Source organism: Podarcis tiliguerta, assembly GCF_965153285.1.
Source record: "Podarcis tiliguerta genome assembly, chromosome: 9".
NCBI classification, from domain to species: domain Eukaryota; kingdom Metazoa; phylum Chordata; class Lepidosauria; order Squamata; family Lacertidae; genus Podarcis; species Podarcis tiliguerta.
Genome location: NC_139542.1, coordinates 55,182,549 through 55,204,930, shown reverse-complemented (window position 1 = coordinate 55,204,930; position 22,382 = coordinate 55,182,549). Strand labels below are relative to the sequence as shown.

At 45.7% G+C, this 22,382-nt stretch overlaps 1 protein-coding gene across 1 annotated transcript; it reads left to right on the top strand.

The window, feature by feature from the left end:
• Positions 1-1,534: 1,534 nt before the first annotated feature.
• On the top strand, positions 1,535-8,086 carry FGF20 (fibroblast growth factor 20; the record flags this gene model as incomplete). The annotated part of the gene is made up of 3 exons (XM_083399194.1): positions 1,535-1,829; positions 5,229-5,332; positions 7,047-8,086. The coding sequence occupies 3 exons, from the start codon at positions 1,535-1,537 to the stop codon at positions 7,290-7,292; spliced, it is 645 nt and encodes a 214-aa protein (XP_083255320.1). The 3' UTR covers positions 7,293-8,086.
• Between the last annotated feature and the right edge of the window lie 14,296 nt (positions 8,087-22,382).

Genomic DNA, 22,382 nt, shown 5'->3' with positions numbered 1-22,382 from the left:
GAGGGCACCAGGTTGAGGAAGGCAAATTAGGCAAATGACATTTGGTCATTTGCAGAAGGCCATAGACGTAGCCAGGATTTTTGTTTCGGGGGCAGGCCTTTTTTTAGGGGGGGGGCACAACTGATGAGATTGGTCAGTTAAATATTTCTATTGTTCTACTTCATCTGGGGGGGGCATTTGCCCCCCGCCCGCCCCTTGTCTATGCCCACAGAGAAAGCATTCACTTGGCTTCATCATTTACAGGTAAACATCTGATATTTCCCGCTGGGCCACTTCTAATCTGGAGACTGACCAGCAAATGTCGATATTCACCAACAGCCTACCAGATCCCCGACTCGCATCTGTTCTGCTGTATTCAGATAGATCGTTAAGCACTTATATTAAGACACACCAGAACAATAGTCCTGTGTCACATTGTCTGTGATAAATGAAGTATAGCAGCCTTCAAGGAAGGGGGAAACCCCAGTTGACGATGCCAATTCATTTGGAAACAAAATCCCCCCTCTTTCGTGGGGGGAACCTAAGGTGATAAAAGGAAAGGGTAATAAACGCAACACTTTTATGAGTGCTCTGAAAAATCTCAGAGTGGAACTGTTAGATCTTTTGCTTTCTCTCCCCCGCCCGCTGCTCTTTCATGTGTGTCTGGGCAGGTCTAACCCTCAGGTAACGCCCTTTCTCTCCTGCTTCTCGCTTACCTTTCCTTGCACCTGTCCACGTAATGCACTGCAAGCTCCCCAAGTCCAACCCTGCTTTCTCCTGCGCCTCTTGCCAATCTGGGCTTTTGCGCCTTCTCGATTTACTGCTGTGTGAAGAAAAGCCTGAACATCAAAAGCAGGCAGGGAACCGACGGCATCCTTCGCCCCACCGACAACAACCTGGTCTCTCTCTCTCTCTCTCTCTCTCTCTCTGTGTGTGTATGTGTGGGGGGGGGGGAGGGAGGGGCTGGTGCTGGGGGAGGGGAAGGGAGCGGTGTTCCCTAGGCTGCTAACTTCGAAGGGGCGTGCGCCAAGGCGCGAGAGAATGGCTGGGGAACATTAGGAACTCCCCTCCGTCCCTGCAGAGCGAGGGTGGAGGCGGAGGGGAAGAAAGGTGTGAGAGGAGGGGCGGCAAGGAGAGAGAGAGAAAAAGCTCCGTCTAGGGTTTCAAACGCCGGGGCGCGCATCCGCATTAGCATATGTCAGGGTGAAACCCGCCCGACGTGGCTATATATAGAGCGCGAGCTGGAGAGATTCCCCCACGCGCAATTTTGGAGAGGCCTCGCTTGCATCGAGCCAGAAGCGGCAGCAGCAGCAGCACCAGCACCGGCTGTGGATGTTTATGCCAAGCTCAGCCCAGTCCCGCCAGCCCCATGCCTAGGGAGAGAGGAGAGCCTCCCCAGACAGGCAACTGCTATCTGGATGCGGAGTCCGGCCTCCGGGAGAAGCCCCAGCTGTGAGCCTTGAGACGTGACTCTCTGCATACGTCTACCTGTCCATAATATATATATATATCTCCCCGCCGTCCTTCTCCATCCCTTCCTCGCTGGGACTCCTCCATGGCTCCCTTAGCCGACGTCGGGGGCTTCCTAGGCGGCCTGGAGGGCTTGGGCCAGCAGGTGGGCTCCCACTTCCTCCTGCCTCCGTCTGGGGAGAGGCCACCTCTGCTGGGCGACCGCCTGGCGCAGGTGGAGAGGGGCTCCCGAGGGGGCGCGGCGGCGTCGGGGGCCACCGAGCTGGCGCACTTGCAAGGCATCCTGCGCCGGAGGCAGCTGTACTGCAGGACGGGCTTCCACCTGCAGATCCTGCCCGACGGCAGCGTGCAAGGCACTCGGCAAGACCACAGCCTCTTCGGTAAGGTGCCTCACTCTTCTCCCTTCCTTCCTTCCTCCCTTCCTTCTTTTTCCCCCTCTCTTTCCAAGCAGGCTTCACTCTCTTCCGCGGCTTCTTCCCCCACCTTCTCCCCTTGCGACGGAAGCATCCTATAGCAACAGATGGTATAGCAACGGACCTCTGGCTTAAAGGCATAAACCGCTTTAGATCCGGGCTAGGACCGCGGCAAAGGGAGCCAGCCTAGCTCCAGGTGATGCTGGAGACAAGAGCTTGAGGGAATTGGGGGGGGGGGGAGGGCATCATTAGAATCCTAGAGCCGGAAGGGATCCCGAGGATCATCTAGTCCAGCCCCCTGCAATGCAGGAATCTTTTGCCCCAAGCCATGGCCCTGAGATGAAGCCTCATGCTCAAGGCTTTGTTTGGAGCAACAACCTTTTTTGGGGAAAAAGAAGGGCCTTGTAGGCATGAAGTAACAAAAGATTTCCTCGAGCATGTGCAGAGTGCCTTTCTGGCGCCACCGACAGCTGCATCCCATACTGTGCAGCAGATGAACGTTGTGGGTGGAATCCTTGCCAGAAATAGCATTGCACCTGAAAACTGCAATCGGCCACAGTTTCCATGTCAATAGTTAGTCTCATGGTGGTTGCATGCTATTTTGGACACAGGTGTGCTTTCCTGCAGGAAGTAGGTAATTAGTTGGTGCGGATGAGAAGAGAGGGCTTCCAGGTCAGAGCGTGCTGCCCTAGACAGCCTCAGGACCTCTCCCTTTGGAAAGGAAACGCCATATGTATTTGCTCAGTCATCTGCACCGCTTGTATGTAGGCAGCATGTGTGTGTGCATATGCGGAAATACAGAGACATATCACAGCGGCATACCTGGACACACTGCTCTGGCTGAGGGGAGGAAGAGGGCGTGTCAATTCCAGCCTTTCACTCTGATCTTTGCCAGCGCTTTGATTTTTCTTCTAACAAATGAATGTAGGTCTTGCCTTCCTTAATTGTTTGCAATGCAGCCCTGCCCTTTGCTACCTGTGTATTAAGCCCCATGCGTTCCAGTGGGAGTTAGGCATACGCAAATGTGTGCAAGACTGCACTTTAACAAGACGCTGCTGTGCAAAGTGGAACTGAACTGTGCTGGTCCTGCATAAACAACAGCAGCTAATGTTGTTTCATGTCTATTTAGCTCTGCTGTGCCAGGCACTGTATCCAACAGAACAGGCCGTCTGCCTGCCTTAAGAGCAGTGAGGAGACTGTGAGTCTATGGCTGTATTCCTGCAAAGATAGTTTGATTCTCTTCCCAACAGCCCTATAGATTTTTTACTATGCCCATTTCGCAGATTGGAAAAAGAAGGCAGGGTGACTAGAGGAAGGCCAACCATTGAGTTTATGGCATAGCAGGTGTCTCCCAGGTCCACACATGACCTGGCACACTAGCCAGTCGTCTGATAACTTGCTAAATCTCTGACCTGCATTAGTAGTAGTAGTAGTAATAATAATTTATTATTTATATCCCACCCATCTGGTTGGGTTTCCCCAGCCATTCTGGGCGGCTTCCAACAAAAGATTAAAAAAACATTAAAACATCAGTCATTAAAAACTTCCCTAGTTTGAAGGGCTGCCTTCAGATGTCTTCTAAATGTGAGGTAGTTGTTTATTTCTTTGACATCTGATGGGAGGGCGTTCCACAGGGTGGGCGCGACTACCGAGAAGGCCATTGCTCTGTTTAGGATTCAAGTTTTCTTCTTCTCCTTCTCTGGTGATCACTCGGAGCTGAGTAAGATTGTCTTCCATGAACACGGTCTTAGCAGTGTGTCCATAGGTAACTGTGGAGGCCAGTTCTGGATCTGCACATCCTTCCACATGGTGAGGGTTTGCCAAATGTGCCTTCCTCTTAGCTCATTTCTCCCTTTTGCCCTGAGTTCGAGTGTCTTCAAAGTCCATGACACCTTTGGTAAAGGCTGTTCTCCAACTGGAGCGCTCGCAGGCCAGTGTTTCCCAATTATCAGTGTTTATACTACATTTTTAAAAAAAGACTTGCCTTGGGAGAGTCTTTAAACCTCTTTGGTTGACCGCCAGCATTATGCTTTCCATTTTTAAGTTGGGAATAGGGTAGCTGCTTTGGAAGTCGATAATCAGGCATCCAAACAACATGACCAGCCCAACGAAGTAGATGTTGAAGAATCATTGCTTCGACACTGTGCCTTAATGACAATAGGAGACTTAATGCAAGATTGGGAAAGGTTGCTTAATTTGTAAGAGCAAACAAAAACTGACAGATTGTAGGAAGCACAGCCTTATCTGAAGAAACCTGCTACTGTTGACAACCATGGAGGGGTTTGAACAGACACAAAAGGCCAACAGAGAGGCTTTCTATCAGGTTTCCCATAGTCAAAACAACCCGTTGCAAAAGGTTCTTAACTGATTTTGCAACACACTGGAAACATCAAGGTTTCCAGACTGAACAGAACGTCAGTTCAACAGAGTTCTGCACAGAAGGGAAATTTCTTACAGCATGTAAACACAGAATAATTACCTCCAAAGAGAGAGAGAGAGAGAGAGTTTGAGATCGAGATCAAACATTCTTGGTGCTTCTTTATTCTATCGCCATTCTCAATAGGTTTGTCTGATGTGGTGTCTTTGTGGATTGAATCACCTGCTTATTATGAATTGGAGCGGGGGAGGGGAGGGGAGTTTTTCTTTGAAAATGATATCAGAAAGGCAGAATACCTCCCATGTCTTTCAATGGAACTTTGAATATTGGGAACTCCGAAATCTCTGATGATTTATTTGCAGTGTGGGAAGATTTAATATCTGATCTTTGTAAGAAGATTTGGCTGGGCTGCCACTCAGCATTACACAAACCGAGACCCTGGCAACTTTCAATTAAAACTCCCAAGGCTGCAAATGATAGAACATTCATTATCTTGCTTTGGGAGTTCGGAAAATAAAACAGCATTGATAAATACAGAAGAAAGATTCAAAGCTATGCCTAAAATCAGATGGCAATATTTCAAAAGGGAAGGGGGAGCCATGGTTTTTAAAAGCAGTTATCAAAAACTTCCTTTCCAACTATCCAAATATTTGATTACTGTTATTATTTAACAGAGAATGGGATAGCCTAGCTAAAGTTGCACTTATAAGTTCCACTGATTTTAGCTAGAGAGACTTGGGCACATGCTCTCGTTGAAATCAATGAAGTGTCAAAGGGCTTAGTTTAGGCCGGATCGTGCCCAGTATTTGAACCATTATAACTCAGGGATACACCTTTTGAGGGTGTTCTGTGCTATAACAAAATACTACAGCTAGGTTTTGCATAGCTAAGTCTCTGTCTGCCTTTGGCAGTACTTTATAAATATGTCTGCACTGCAACTTGCAAGGAAGTTGAAAACAAACATTTGTTTTTCTCCCTCCTCAATGCAGGTATCCTTGAATTCATCAGTGTGGCCGTGGGATTAGTCAGTATTCGAGGCGTGGACAGCGGCCTTTACCTTGGAATGAATGAAAAAGGAGAACTTTATGGCTCTGTAAGTATTACCATTGTATCACTCAGCTTGTGCTATAAGCTCAGATTATCTGTCGACTTGATCTGTTATAGTCACTGGGAATTTTGCTGCTGGTGTCAGAGAAAGTTGGATCAAACCCATTTATTATTATCCGTTCCGGACCATTCTGCATGCAAAGATATGCCCTGTCTCTGAGCTATGCCCCTTCCCCAGATGTCAGGTCAACTTCCCTGGCTGCTACCAGCAGAGTTAAAGGAGCCATTGGGTGGACTTTTATTCATATGCGGTGGCAGCCGGTTCCAGCCAGCCTGGCCCAGGTGCTCATGTGAATGACATTTAGTTCTGAGGGAAGAAAGAAGTCCAATTTGCAAGGAGTGAGGGGACAAGGGAGTCTTAGTATTGTTAATCTACAACAGCCTTAGCCAACCCAGGTGCCTTCCAAAGGTTTTGGACTTACAACACCTACTAGCTGCAACCAGGGCTGATGGGAGTTGTAGTCCGAAAGGGCAACCAGATTGGCAAAACTAGTCTAGGAGTCCAGACAGTTTTGTAAAGGGGCTCAGTAGCTAATATTTTCTTTCAAATATCAATCTTGCAAAGCAAGTCATGCTCTGAGTTCACTCTCTGTTCACCAAAATAAAGAGAGAGAATGAAGGAGTTGTACACATAAATACCAGAGCATAGATGGCCGGAAGTGAAATTTGCTGCTCCATTGCGATTCAGCCGGTAGAGCTCTGGGGTGTTCTTTCTTTCTTTCTTTCTTTCTTTCTTTCTTTCTTTCTTTCCTTGTTAATAAAATAATCATCTGATAGTCAGGCCAATTTAGTACAGTGGTACCTTGGGTTACAAACACTTCGGGTTACAAACTCTGCTAACCCGGTAGTAGTACCTCCGGTTAAGAACTTTACCTCAGGATGAGAACAGAAATCACGTGGCGGCAGCGGGAGACCCCATTAGCTAAAGTGGTACCTCAGGTTAAGAACGGTTTCAGGTTAAGAATGGACCTCTGAACGAATTAAGTTCATAACCAGAGGTATCACTGTATATCCCCAATGCTTCCCTTTGACTCTTTTATTAAAGCAATGGATCTGTCGCTTCTCTTCTGGAAGCATAGGGGATATACTGTATTGGCCCAAATATAAGCCTCACCCACAAATAAGCCACACCTTTAAAATTCAAGGGGGAAAAAGAAAACAAGACAATACCCTAATATTAGTAGCTCCCTTAAAATTCCACAGGCACTCACACCCGTTCCGTTTTACCCTAAGTCTGTTTCAGCAGCGACATCATAAAAGCCAAATTTTGTAAGGTCATGAATTTAAGCCACATTTTAACTTTTCACGGTCGGAATTTGGAAAAAAAGTGCGGCTTATATTCGGGCCAATATGGTAATCCGAGGTGGGGAGGGTTAGGGGTATTGCTAGATCCTTAAAATGGCACAAATCGGCCCATGGTACAAATCTGCATAAAAATGTACCTGCTGATTTATATGTATCGATGCACTTTTAGACTGACTTTTAGAGGGAAAGCTGCCTTGTAAGCAAAATTCATTTTTAAAAGCTTTTATTCCAAAAGCAATTTTTTGGGGGGTGGCCTAAGAACAGTCATTGCCTAAAGGATTAGTTAGCTCTTATCTGAGCAAGTGAAAGGAAAGCTGCTTTTGAGAGATGCCACCTTTGAGGCATTTACTTAATCAGATTTCTCACCTCTGTGTTTATTCCTAAAATTTCCACAGGAGAAGCTGACTCCTGAATGTGTCTTCAGAGAACAGTTTGAAGAGAACTGGTACAACACATATTCCTCCAATGTGTACAAGCACGGGGACTCTGGCCGGCGGTACTTTGTGGCGCTAAACAAAGACGGCAGTCCCCGAGACGGGGCGAGGTCCAAAAGACACCAGAAATTCACCCATTTCTTGCCCAGGCCGGTGGATCCAGAACGAGTACCAGAGCTCTACAAGGATGTGTTAGTATTCAGCTGAAGTCGGAACACTGGAGGAGAATGGAGTCTCTTAGCCTCAGTGGTAACAAAAGCACGAAGAACTTCCGAATGCTGTGGAGTTCTGAGATATCTAGGGTGCCGGTTGTCAGAGAAGCTGTTAGTGGTAGACAAGCCCTTCATTGCCCAACGTCTGGATTTAGGAGAGTGGGCCTTGAGGTCAAGTGGGTCAACCTCTTTTTGGTTTGCTCACTCGTGTGCCGGTCAAGTAGACAAGGAGAAGTTGGAACTGGACTTCAAACCAGACTGTTCTGGATTGCTTTCTCCCTTCACCTAGAACACAAATAGCTACCTAAAGCATGTGGAGGCAGATTGTAGGAAAATGGAAGAAATGGCAGGAAAAGAATGAATGGCAAGCTGTGTGGATTGGGAGTGTCAATCTATGGGGACAGCGCTAACTCGGGAAGTGAAATCTGGATTTGTTTTTCCCTTCAGGATGGACCTAATTTATATACTTTCAGAGTGCATATATTTATTTTAAATATTTATTTATTACAGAGTTTATTTTTTACTGGGCTATGAAGAGAGTACAACCCTTTACCCCAATGAAAAATCAATTATGGTGCCAATATTTACTCCAAGGTAGTGTCAAGAAAAGGGGTGTTGTATCCCCCCAAAGAGTTCAAATGGAACAACATCTCTGGAAATATCATTGTTGGGAAATAATAAACTGGGGTTATATTTCTATGCACGCTCCGTTGCCTTACATAGGAAAAGTTGTTGGCTGCCTTGTGACTGCCCCCTATATTTGTACTGGATTTTTAAAAAATGCACAATTAAAAGGGAATTAAAGATAAACTTCCATCTGTTTGTTTCACTGTTGTTACTTAATGGAATTGTCAATCAGTGGTAGCAGAGGCAAGGGTAGTCCTCACCCACTCTTATGTCTCTGATTGCACATGGTTATTATACAGAAGCATCTATGTTTTCAACTCTCTGGTTCTTCATGATGACTCTGGTCCTTGATAGTAACTGTTATGTCATGAGATGGGGCGTCTGGTGTCCTCCAGAAGTTGTTAGACTCCAACTTCCATCAGCCCCACCAGCATTGTCTACACCCTCCACTGTGGTTAGGATGGCTTTGAAAGCTCTTGTCATGGAGGGTTCTGAGACAGGAAACAGATAAAACTTGAGTTACCTGCACTTCCTGTTTCCTCCTGGTCCACTTTAATGTCTGAAGTTGCTCGAAGGCTCACAGATATCAAAATACAGTGTTCCGTACCATTATACATGCTTAAAGAATGGCTATAGATTTGGAACCGAGAGCCTGAAAATGCCACACTTTTCAGGATCCTAAATAAGTCTTATGCTGGAATTTGGTGGCATTGTCAATAATACTCAGACTCTGGAAGGCATCATACACCCTTCCCTCACTTTAGGCACAACCCATGAAAGGAACCATGGAAGTAATACTAGAGAATTACGGCTGCTCAGTTGCTTCCATTCAAAGGTTTTGCATGGCAGAATTGGTACACTCCATGCTATTCCCAGTTGCTTTGACATCAGAGGCTACAGAGACTTCAGACTGGAAGAGTTTCTGACATACGGTTTGCAACTGAAGTTCAGAAAAGGCAGTAGATGGCATATCACTGTTCACCACAGACATACATTCCATCTAGACATGCTCTTTAATTTATTCCTTCTGCACTCCAGTTTCCCTATGTACAAATGCTCGCATGGATGGCTTGAAATACAGGAGCAACATGCTGGAGTTTCTGGAAAGAAGCATGAACAGGCCATTGCGCGCTTGCAGTGCACGTACAAATTACACATACAAAGGGGAAATGGTGGATAATATTACACTGAAGCTCCACGACTTCTGAAAAAAATATGAACCAAAGTAGGGACATTTTATCCAAAGCAGTTTGGTGCCTGATAAAGACTTGGCAGTCTTCAGGCTACTATGGTTGATACATTAGCTATATGAGTAAATAGAATGCAACACTATTTCCAGTATTACTATACTGTAAAGCTTCAGTAGATGGATCGAGGACAAAGATTTTTAAGAGAGAATTGCAATCATCACATAAAATCCTGGTTAACTGAAGCCATATGGTGGTTCTTTGGCTTTTAAGGACATGAACAATTCTTGACCTGTGCTTTTGGGGTAAACTTTAGATAAATTGTAAAATTGGCAGGGTCCTGCACAAAGATAAAAATCCCCCCAAATGGCTGTGTGCCTATCATATATTACTTGTGTGAGGTCCTGTTGAAATCACTTTGGGTATAATCTAGTGATATGCAACTCTCTACCTAAATTTTATTGAAATCAGTGAGAGCACACGGGGAAAACTTCCGTCTCCTGTATATCAATAGAAGAAGAAGAAGAAGAGTTTGGATGTGATATCCCGCTTTATCACTACCCAAAGGAGTCTCAAAGCGGTTAACATTCTCCTCTCCCTTCCTTCCCCACAGCAAACACTCTGTGAGGTGAGTGAGGGTGAGAGACTTCAAAGAAGTGTGACTGGCCCAAGGTCACCCAGCAGCTGCATGTGGAGGAGCGGGGAATCGAACCCGGTTCCCCAGATTACGAGACTACCGCTCTTAACCACTACACCACACTGGCTCTCTCAATAGGATTTAGGCATGCCTGAGCATAGGTATTCACACAAGTAAACTTTCACATTCACACAAGGCCCTCTTCTATGTTGCAAGCACTCCAACTTCCTCCTGCATTGTGCTCATGGGGAAAAATGTAACCTGCAAACTGGTGGATAACAGCTATAGCCAGCAGCATTTCCCATGATGGAGGTAGCGTTCCCCCCTAGAAATAATGTTCATAGCAATTCCTGATGTCTGTCATCTGCAATCCACAGTTGACTCATTGCATAGCTCCCCTGTAGTGGCAAATACCTTGGGAAGGTTGAAACAAACAAACAAACAAAGTATTGTGTGAATGGACCGCGCCTTTCTCCAAGTTATGCACGGTCATAGAATTGTAGACTTGGAAGCAAACCTGGGGCCATCTGCTCCAACCCCCTGCAATGCAGGAATCTCAACTAAAAGCTCTATGACAGATGGCTATCCAACCTCTGCTTAAAGGTAAAGGTAGAGGGACCCCTGACCATTAGGTCCAATCGTGGAGGACTCTGGGGTTGCAGCGCTCATCTCGCTTTATTGGCCAAGGGAGCCGGCGTACAGCTTCCGGGTCATGTGGCCAGCATGACTAAGCCGTTTCTGGCGAACCAGAGCAGCACATGGAAACGCCGTTTACCTTCCTGCCAGAGTGGTACCTAATTATCTACTTGCACTCTGACGTGCTTTAGAACTGCTAGGTGGGCAGGAGCAGGGACCGAGCAACGGGAGCTCACCCCGTGGTGGGGATTCAAACCGCCGTCCTTCTGATCAGCAAGCCCTAGGCTTTGCGGTTTAGACCACAGTGCCACCCGTGCCCCAACCTCTGCTTTAAAAACCTCCAATGAAACAGAGTCCACCACCTTCCGAGGGAGTCCGTCAGAAAGCTCTTACTGTCAGAAAGTTCTTCCTGATGTTTAGTCGGAATCTCCTTTCTTGTAACTTGAATCCATTGGTACGGGCCCTCCCCTCCAATCAGTGTGGAAGAAACTCACTTAAAATGGTTCTGAATATTTAGAAAAGAAAAAATATTTAGAAAAGCCAGAAGATGAAGCTGTGGTTAGGGATGCAGTTTGGAAATCTGGACTCATGGGCACACTCTGTCTTTAGAGGGCCATGTGTATTACAGTGGTACCTCGGTTTAAGTACTTAATTCATTCCAGAGTTCCGTTCTTAACCTGAAACTGTTCTTAACCTGAAGCACCACTTTAGCTAATGGGGCCTCCTGCTGCTGTCACGCTGCCGGAGCACGATTTCTGTTCTCATCCTGAAGCAAAGTTATGAACCCAAGGTACTATTTCTGGGTTAGCGGACTCTGTAACCTGAAGCGTATGTAACCCGAGGTACCACTGTATATTACTTCAGGTCCCCCACTCCAATGTGGCAAGCCAGCCCTCTTGCATTTGGCCTCTCTTCTGCTCATTCTGCCCTAGACATCTGCTCCAAAGTCCTGCGCTGATGGTGCCACTGGCTGCGCTAACATCTGTGAATGATGGGCTTCTAAGGAGCCCAGCCATGTTTTCACATAGGCCCTGCACTTTCGAGAGAAATCAGGATGTCATGTGTGGCATACAGTGTCATCGATAACGTGAGCATGCTCAACACTGGCCTTCTTTATACTGGAGCCAGACAGTGTCATTTGCTTGTCTGACAAAGACTGGGTGCTGGAGGCAGGCCAGTTGGCTTCATCTCAGCACGGATGAGTTAGAGGTGATGCTTAATGGGCAGCAGGGAAGCAGTCAGGAGAGCCTGCCAAGCCTCAGACGGCATGCTAAGTTGGCAACAACATGTCCGTAAGTCAGCACTATCGGAGATAGGAACATCAGCCAAAGTCTCTTTTCTTCATTTAGCCAGAAGTTGTTAGATGTGCAGCCTGCTCCCACTCATGCTTATGTAAAGCTAAGAGCTGTTCTACACATTATGCCAAATGAGGACGGGAGCTAGACTGTGATGATACAACTCTAAATTTTGTGCCACTTCAGGAGTACACACCGTACCTTAAAAGCACATTTGAAACACGTGCTTTCCCTCAAACAATTATGGGCCCTGCAATCTACCCCTCAGAGTTACAATTCCCAGAAACCCTTAACAAACTACGGGACCCACAAATCAAATGTGCTTTAAATTTAGAGTGCCTACACAGACTGAAGGTAGGGTGTATGCATTTTCTTTTCATTAATACTATCCCATGTAATATACCAGCAAACAGTGGCCAGGGAGACATTGCAGGTGGGGGGCTCCGTTGCTTCCCATTGTTGCTGCTGCTTACAGTGAAGGAGGAATGGAGGTTGAAGTTTGGGAAATGTGGGGTGACAGGAGCATTGGATTGGGTCTTATGAGACCCACCCCCTGCCCCCTCCCCCTCATGCTCTTGGTAAGCGACACAATGCATATGAACCCACTTTATATTGAGTCAGACTTTTCCATCTAGATCACTGCTCTCTCTCCCTACTGGTGAAATCTTTCCCAGCTCTGCTGTCTGAGGTTCGTAGGGCTGGAGGTGTCATGGATTGCAACAGGGGCCTCGGCATACAAGATGTGTGCTTATACCACCGAGCCAGGTGTGTGTCCCAAGTAGCATAGTTTGAACATCCAGAACTTCTAGAATTCTGAACTGCAAGTGAATTGGTTGTTATTCCATAGCAAGAGCATGGAACCCAAAAAGAACCACTTGCAAATGAGCCATTTGGAATCCACTCATGGATAAACTGATGTCCCTCCAAACTTTGCAGGGATATTAATTTACTTTTGGATTAGACAGCAAGTGATAAAATATATTATAAAGGGTTTATACTGCCATTTTGTAAATGTAAAAAAATTAAAAATAAAGTTTGAAAATGGTATGGTTTGTCATCTCAACCTCAACAAGATGCAATGGTATATATTTCTGGTCAAGCACAGAATAATACTTAAGATAAAATATTTCATGCAGTCAAGTATGACTCTAGTAGTACTGGGCAATATATTGATACATTGTCCAAAAACAGTTTGAAGTCCATATTGTGATATCAGTTTTGTAATTTTTGACCTGGCAATATATCACAAATCATGGTGTGTGTGTGTGTGTGTGTGTGTGTGTGCATGCTATGCAAAAATCATGATGCAGGAAAAGCCATGAAGCCAGCCAATGCCTCTACATAGCTCCATCCTTATTTCAGACATCATAATATATCAGTATATCACGATGATTAGCTGGTGATATATATCACAATGTTGATATTGTCCAGCCCTAGACTCTCGCATCCATTTGGAATCTGCACCCTCGTGTTAGAAAGAACAGATTTCTAACCCTCTTGATTGCAGTGAAATTCTGACTTACATTAGTACTTTCCACTACAAACGCTGGAGCTTTCATTAGGGGGACCTCCCCCCCATTTCTCTCATCCCAGCTGTTTCTCAGGGGCAGCTGTGGGAACACCTGGAAGCTGCTCACATGATGCCCCATGGAGCTCAGGTGCCCTGGGCAAATGTCCCCCTCTCTGCTAGCTATGAAGTCAACATAGCAGCAAACGTGAATCCATGTGAAAAGGACACTATTGTTTCAAGCAGCAACTCCCTTTTATCTCGTGGAACTGCCTCAACACTACTCTGAAAGATTTGGTTGCTCAAACATTACCGAGGGTACGCAGATGCTTAAACAGGATTCTTTTATGATGTTGGCCAGCAGTGATGAAATTAGCATGTTTTGATCCATACACAAGTTGTTCATAAAGAACTTGAAAGGAGCCATCAGGAAAATCCAAGCGCTGAAACGTTTTAAGATACGCTTTCTGCTCTGAGTTTTGTGTGATTGTCAGCCAGGGACTATCATGATCAAGGTAGCTTGCCAATTCCCTGCCACAGACACAATATTTATGAGTGCAATGGGGATTTCCTATCAGAGATCTGAAGATATGTGGGCTTAAACATTATTTTATCCTAGGTAACCTATAAAAATCAGAAGAAAAGATCTGCCGGTAAAGAAAGCAAAGGGAAATGTACAAGGAAGATATTGATTTAATTCAGTTCACTGATTTACATTTATTTAGACATTTTATATTTTTAAAGAAATCAGGGCATATAAATGAAGGTAAGGTAAAGGTACCCCTGACCATTAGGTCCAGTCGTGGACGACTCTGGGGTCACTCATCTCACTCTATAGGCCGAGGGAGCCGGTGTTTGTCCACAGACAGCTTCCGGGTCATGTGGCCAGCATGACTAAGCCACTTCTGGTGAACCAGAGCAGCGCATGGAAACGCCGTTAACCTTCCCGCCGGAGTGGCACCTATTTATCTACTTGCACTTTGATGTGCTTTCGAACTGCTAGGTTGGCAGGAGCAGGGACCGAGCAACAGGAGCTCACGCCGTCGCAGGGATTCAAACCGCCAACCTTCTGATCGGCAAGCCCTAGGCTCTGTGGTTTAGACCACAGCACCACCCGCCTCCCTTATAAATGAAGGTACCCTTATTTTAAAATTATTAACATATTTATATAGCACTTTAGAAGCTTTGAATGTTATCCTGTTGTAATTCTTACAACAACCTTGGAAGGTAGGGAAATTGCAGCTCAGGACTGCAATTTCTCAAGGACCGCCTCTCTCCATATGAACCTACCTGGACCCGCAAACATAATATGAGGCCCTTCTTTGTGTGACTCCTCCAGCAATGACACCAATAAAATGTGTTTTATTGTAGATATCAACAAATCAAATTGATAAATAAATACACTGAAGTTTGAAAAGCCAGTAAAATCTCCAAAGCTCTACTTAAAACCCACCAACTCATGCCCAATCACCACTTTGGCTCTATCTTATAAACCTGGCTGTGGAAGCCATTTAAATTGAAATCATATTTTAACAATTTGAACAGTTTCCAAGGCTCTTCACAGAGAAGGGTAGTTTGGCATTTGCCTTTCCCAGACTGGCAAGAGGAATTGAGGTGGGAGGAAACCCCGACACTTGCTTTGAATTTTCTGCCCATAATTTCAAACTGAAACAAACTATTGGAAATGCAGTTGCTGTTGTTGAGGATGAATATTGATTGTCGTCGTTTGCATCCATTTGGCTCGAGAGACATGTGCCTCTGGGGTGAAGTCAAACCACTACATTAGCAGCACCAAAGTGCAGGATACAAGCCTGGTCAGTGTGCATGGAGGTCCCTGGGCTTGTCCAGATGACAGGACACCCCTCTTGGCCTTGCTGATGTGGACCAAAGGAAAGCAGAGCAAGACGTCTGGCACCAGCTTGGCTGCAGAAGTCCAATCATCTTAGGGACTCCACTCTGGATTTGTGTAGGCCAGAACTTTCCAAACTGTGTGTCATGACACGGTTAGTGTGCTGGCTGCGGTGTGTAAGTGTGATGTGTGAACGCTCTCCATGCTCTTCCTGGGGTTGGAAAGGGGTTAGTTTAACCTCTGGTTTGCTAGTAAAACTACTGTGCTTTTCCATGTATAAGACTATGTTTTTTTACTCTAAAATAATGTTCAAAATCTGGGCTTGTCTTATATACGAATGGTTGTTGTTGTTTAGTCGTTTAGTCGTGTCTGACTCTTTGTGACCCCATGGACCAGAGCACACCAGGCACTCCTGTCTTCCACTGCCTCCCGCAGTTTGGTCAAACTCATGGTGGTAGCTTCGAGAACACTGTCCAACCATCTCATCCTCTGTCGTCCCCTTCTCCTTGTGCCCTCCATCTTTCCCAACATCAGGGTCTTTTCCAGGGAGTCTTCTCTTCTATCTCCCTCCATTTTCTTAAACCGGAGTCCTCCAAAATAGGGGGTGTCTTATACATGGGTGTGTCTTATAGACGAAAAGGTCTGGCAAATTACTATGCCGCGAAATGACGCATGTCTAAAACGTGTGTCACCAACATGAAAAATTTGGGAACCTCCGGTATGGGGGTTAACTGTTTAACCCTTTCTTCTCCTAAAGATATCCCGCAAAGGAGTGAAAGTTTAGGGTCAGTTTTCCCCCTACAAGTTGTTTAATGGTGAATTTTAGATAGAATGGAGATGTAAAAGGTTTGGATGATTATAGAAGATGCAGGAGGAAATGACTGACAATAGGACCCACAAAGGGGAGGAGGGAAGTCCAAGAGATTCTTTCAAATCTTTATGTTATATGTTGGATATGTGATTGAAAAACTTTAATTTGAAAAACTAAATAAATGTTTTTATTAAAAAAGGATCTGTTTTCCTCTTCCCAGATGGGCTACCTTTCCAGGTTGATGAGCCCCACCTGCTCTTCCCTTCCCTCTACAGCAGCGGTTCTCAACCTGCGGGTCCCCAGATGTTGTTGGACTACAACTCCCATCATCCCTGACCACTGGTCATGCTGGCTAGGAATGATGGGAGTTGTAGTCCAACAACATCTGGGGACCCACAGGTTGAGAAACACTGCTCTACAGCATGTGCAGAAACTGCCTTCTTGACCGTTGGACCCACTATTGGTTTTGTCCACTCAATCCACCAGAGACTGTCTTCCCGTGCAGGGCAAGTCCTTAAGTCACTGACTCATTGGCTATTCACACTTGGCTTAGCTGGCCACTCAAAGCCATTTTCCGGGGTGTGGCTCCTGTTGTATGTTGACAGCTTGTGGGAGGCCCAGATGAGAGCTGAGTGTGGGGACCAAAGGTGGACAAACTACCTCAGAAGGAGCACGACATGTTCCCCACCAGAGTTACTAACCCTCCCCTAACACCCCACACACCCCATAATAATTTATAGGTTTTCAAAATTAGGAAATTCTTAACATCTGTATGGTTAGCTCATGCTGCACCTTGTCTTTATGTTGATACCAGTGGGTTGCTAAATCTGTACAGGTGATGTTTCAGCGCAACGGCATGCGCCGGCATGTTGCAGAAGGCCATTTGCTGGTGCTCCAGGCACTTTGGGGATGCAAGCAATTGAAGACATATATTAATGGCCTCATAAAACGCTGCATCAAGTCTCTCGCTGCAATTACACCATTGTCTATTACCGGTTTGCAACTTTGTATGGGAGGAGGACAATAAATAGAGTAATATAAACAATGGTTTTAGGCAGAAAGCTCTTTGAATGAAGGAGCCCTGTCTATTTATTTTATTTTATTTATTATTTATTATTTGCTTATGAAATTCTGTCAAGTGCCACAAACTAGGGATGGGGGAAGAAAAACTTGCTTTATTTGTTGGTTCAGGATTCATATGCAGATTGGAACACAGTTAAGAAATGAATCGTGAAGTTCGTTTTTTCAGTGCAACAGCCCCCCTCCCGCTACCACCAGGCCAGTGGCGGCTTCTTCCTCAGGTGGCAAAGATGCATGGGCTGCCTCTGCAGTCCAGGTTCAAAAATGTGCATATTTTAGGGGAAGAATGCATACAATGGAGCAGGCCTATAGAATCATAGAATCACAGAGGTGGAAGGTACCCCAAGGGACATCTAGTCCAATGCAGGAATCTCAGCTAAAGCGTCCATGACAGATGGTCATCCAACCTCTGCTTAAAAACCTCCAAGGAAGGAGAGTCCACCACCTCTGGTGGGAGTCTGTTCCACTGTCAAACAGCTCTTACTGTCAGAAAGTTCCCCCCTCCCTGAATGTTTAGTTGGAATCTCTTTTCTTGTAACTTAAAGCCATTGGTTCAAGTCCTATCCCACAGAGCAGGAGGAAACAAGCATGCTCCCTCTTTCAAGAAGGACATTGACAAACTGGAACGTGTCCAGAGGAGGGCAACCAAAATGGTCAAGGGGCTGGAAACGATGCCTTATGAGGAATGGCTAAGGGAGCTGGGCATGTTTAGCCTGGAGAAGAGGAGGTTAAGGGGTGATATGATAGCCATGTTCAAATATATAAAAGGATGTCACATAGAGGAGGGAGAAAGGTTGTTTTCTGCTGCTCCAGAGAAGCAGACACAGAGCAATGGATCCAAACTACAAGAAAGAAGATTCCACCTAAACATTAGGAAGAACAGTAAGAGCTGTTCGACAGTGGAATTTGCTGCCAAGGAGTGTGGTGGAGTCTCCTTCTTTGGAGGTCTTTAAGCAGAGGCTTGACAACCATATGTCAGGAGTGCTCTGATGGTGTTTCCTGCTTGGCAGGGGGCTGGACTTGATGGCCCTTGTGGTCTCTTCCAGCTCTATGATTCTATGATTCTATCTGACTGCTATGATTGGGTGCAGGTGAAACTGATACGGAATTGGCATATGGCGATCTCTTTTTCCATGCCATGATCCCCAACAGCACTGCGCAAATTAAAACAAACAGCTAAAACTGTATTATCCGTGATGGAATGAATATGAAAACATGAAAAGAAGTCAGACAGGGAAAAGAATGCTCAAACTCAAGGGACAGGCCCAATTTGTTTCATGCTGTTTGATCCCGACTAAACAGGGCTCTGGGACACAGGTGGCACTGTGGGTTAAACCACAGAGCCTAGGACTTGCCGATCAGAAGGTTGGCGGTTCGAATCCCCGTGACGGGGTGAGCTCCCATTGCTCGGTCCTTGCTCCTGCTAACCTAGCAGTTTGAAAGCATGTCAAAGTGCAAGTAGATAAATAGGTACCGCTCTGGTGGGAAGGTAAATGGCGTTTCCGTGTGCTGCTCTGGTTCGCCGGAAGTGGCTTAGATATGCTGGCCGCATGACCCGGAAGCTGTACGCCAGCTCCCTCAGCCAGTAAAGCGAAATGAGCGCCGCAACCCCAGAGTCGGCCATGACTGGACCTAATGGTCAAGGGTCCCTTTACCCTTTAGCTTTAAACAGGGCTCTATTTCCCACTTTCGCAACATAAAGAAAAATGTTTTGGATCTTCAGCAGGAAGGGAGATGATGGCGATGATGATGATGATGGTGGTGGTGGTGGTGGTGGTAGTGATGATTTATACCCCACCCATCTGCCTGGGTTGCCCTAAATGCAAAGGCACATTAAACATTTGGTCCTAAGAAAGAAATTAAAGTGGGATCTTTGCTGAGGGTGCATGTCTTCTTCTGTAATAACAGACACTTAATATCGCTGGTCCAAAGCAGAGACATAATTTACAATAATACTAATTCAGCAGACTTAACAAATTTGACTTAAGATTTTATTGTTAGAGCCAACATGTCAGCAATGTGTTCAGTTGTGTGATGTAATATGCCTGCAGGTACATATGTTGGACAGGACACAGTGGTGGCAATATTGTGTACAGTAGGAAACTTGTATTGAGTGTGTTTTCCTGGGCCCACAGATACCCTAACAGGGTACAGGGCTGCCACCAAGGAATCTCCTATGCCAGTGACACACCAGACTTGTGGCATTGAGCCAGCAGTGTCTTCACTTCTAGGACTGGTTATGCTGGTTCAGCTGCAGGTGGCATCAGTCCTGTGCCAGATTAAACATCTGCCAGGGCCAGCAATGACATTCTTACTTTCCTTTGCGCAGCTCAAGAATCTAGCTTTGAGTTCTATCCTCAGTTTCATTTGGATTTAGTCTTCCCAGATGTGACCTGCTTTGCCCCAGACCTGTTATTGGCTAAGTCCACAGCCTGGCCCTGGATTAATCTCTGCATTGCTTCTTGGCTGTTGCTTGAGAACCTGACAGCGGCACTTGACCTTGGCTTCATCTTGTGATCTTGTCCATATTCCCTATTGCTGACAGGCATTTTTTTAAAAAAAGCAATTCACAAAATGGGGTAGAAGTACATTTTTTTAAAAAAACAACAACCCCAGTTGTTCAAATTAAAAGTTAATTTTCCATAGCTTTTTTTTAACCTAGTGCGCACTGTCTGCAAGAGAACTTTAAGTTGTTGATTGACAGGTTCCAGCCAATCAGTGACGAGGTAGTCGTCATAAAGATTTGGCTATGGATTGATCAGTGGCGTAGCGTGAGTTGCCAGCGCCCCGGGGCCAGCAGAGGTGGGGAGGGCGGGAGGGACTTGCACATTAACCTGCCTAATAGCATCTGCGTCACCCAGGAGACTGCAGCTGCAGAGATAAGGAAAGAAGAGTTGTTGTATTGTTACTTCCTGGTTTGGATGGAGAAGCCATTTTCAATAGAGCCCAGCAATGGAAGTGCTCAGCTGTATTGAGGCAGCACCAGGTGATGAAATTTTGCACCCCTAACAATTTTGCTCCCAGGGCAACTGTCCCTGTGTTCTCCCACGTTATGCCACTGGTACTGATTTCCCTCAAGGCAACCCAAGTGTACTTGAAGTCAGGGCCATTCTTTCTGTCACTGTAGGACGATGATCCTAGCCAATCAGGGATCACTTTAAGTATTGAATATGTTAGCAGCCACCTCACAATCACCCTGTTTGTTGTCGACAAAGATTTCCATCAAATGTGCACATTTCAGTCCAGTTCTAACTTTGCCATATAATCTGAAAGCAAACTGGCTTTTCCCAAAGGCTCTAGCATATATAAGATATGGGACATAAAGGGAGAAGTGCACCAGCTGACATAAATCTTTTCAAAAATGACACACAGTCCCCATTCATGGACTTTTGCTTTGAAGGTTACACTGCCATCTAATGATGTAACAATAAATTACATGAATTGGATGAAAACATTTCCCCTCTTATTTTTGTTCCGCTGCTCTTGGAACACAGCCCAGAAATGTAAGCAAAAATAAAGTGGCAGTGCAGTGCAGTGGCTAGAGTACTGGGTTTGGATGGGGAAACTCGCTGAGTGGGCAAGTTGTTACCCCTCAGCGCTAACCCATCTCACAAGGTTGCTTTGAGGATGAAATGGACCCCAGTATGTTACTCTGAGCTTGCTCAAGGAAAATTAAGATTAAATTGTGTGTGTGTATGTGTGTGTGAAACACTCTTGAGGGCAGACCTTAGTATCCAGTTTCAAAGTAGGGGACAAAGGGATGGGTGGGCGCTTAACCTTTACCCCGCCCTCCACATTTCCTCTACAGCTGCTTCCTCAAAACTGCTTCCCCCCATTCTGGTGCCTAGACAAGGTTTACCAATCAAGTGGGGGCAAAAGTCTCTTTGGAAGGGTTCGGTAAGAAGATGCTCAGTGGATTGTCTCTGGCATCACAGAATTTGAAAGTCAGACTTTTTATTCCTATTCACTTATTTCTAACATTTAATTTAGCGACTGCTTTTCACCATAGACGGTCACAAAGCAGTTTACAGAACTATCAGTGAAGCAACTATCAGTGAGGCCCAGGGTTCGCTAGGAGGCCCAGGGTTCGCTCTGATTGTCTAGAAATACACAATCGCTTTGAGGTCCTCTCCCCTAGCATGGAAGACGAAGAGCAGACTCCATTAGAGGATCTCTCCCTCATTACAGTCGATCACGTATATGAAGATGAGCAGCAAAGTCAGTCCTCAGGGAATGTGCAGGCGACCTTGGAACGGACCGCTCACGGAAGAACCCCGACCAAACCTAAGAGAAGGCGTGTAGTGGTGATAGGGGATTCCCTACTGAGGGGAACAGAAGCAGTGATCTGTGGGCCTGACAAGATGTCTCGGGAAGTGTGCTGTCTCCCCGGGGCTAAGATCCAAGATGTAACTGAACGACTGCAAGGAATCATAAAACCCACTGACAAATACCCCTTCCTCTTGGTTCATGTGGGAACCAATGACACTGCAAGCAATAGCCTCCAGAAGATCAAAAGAGACTACGAGGCTCTGGGCAGGAAATTGAAGCAATTAAATGCACAAATCGTCATCTCATCTGTCCTCCCAGTTGAACGACGTGGCCCAGGGAGAGAGAGGAAAATAGTGGAAGTAAACAGCTGGCTTCGCAAATGGTGTAAACAGGAACGGTTTGGATTCTTAGATCACGGACTGCAGTTTCTTGAGGATGGACTCCTGGCAAGCGATGGGCTGCACCTCACAACGGTTGGGAGGAATGTTTTTGCCAAAAAACTAAGAAACCTCATCAGGAGGGCTTTAAACTGACTAATGTGGGGGAGGGAGACAGTGCTCCTGAAGGTAGGAGTCTATTAATTGATGAAGATGATCATCCAAATGTCATAGACCAAATGGAGCAAACAGCAAGCAGACCTAGTGGTGGGAGGAAAAAATCCTTAAATAAGAGACACGGGGGAATGACTAATGGACTTCAATGTCTGTACACTAATGCACAAAGCATGGGAAATAAACAAGATGAGCTTGAGCTCTTGGTACAGCAAACTAAATATGACATAATAGGCATCACTGAAACCTGGTGGGATAAGTCCCACGATTGGAATGTAAAAATGGAGGGATACAATCTATTTCAGAGAAACAGACCAGACAAGAAAGGAGGAGGAGTGGCGTTATATGTCAGGGATGTGTATACCTGTGAAGAGATCCAAGATTTAGAACCTCAAAGCCAAAGTGAGAGCATTTGGGTCAAAATTAAGGGAGAGAAGAATAATAGTGACCTCATTGTGGGAGTTTACTATAGATCCCCAAGCCAAACGGAGGACATAGATGATGCCTTCCTGGAACAGATGGCCAAGCATGCAAAAGGAAGGGAGATAGTAGTAATGGGGGACTTCAATTACCCAGATATTTGTTGGATGTCAAACTCAGCCAAGAGCATAAGGTCAAACAGATTCCTCACTGGCC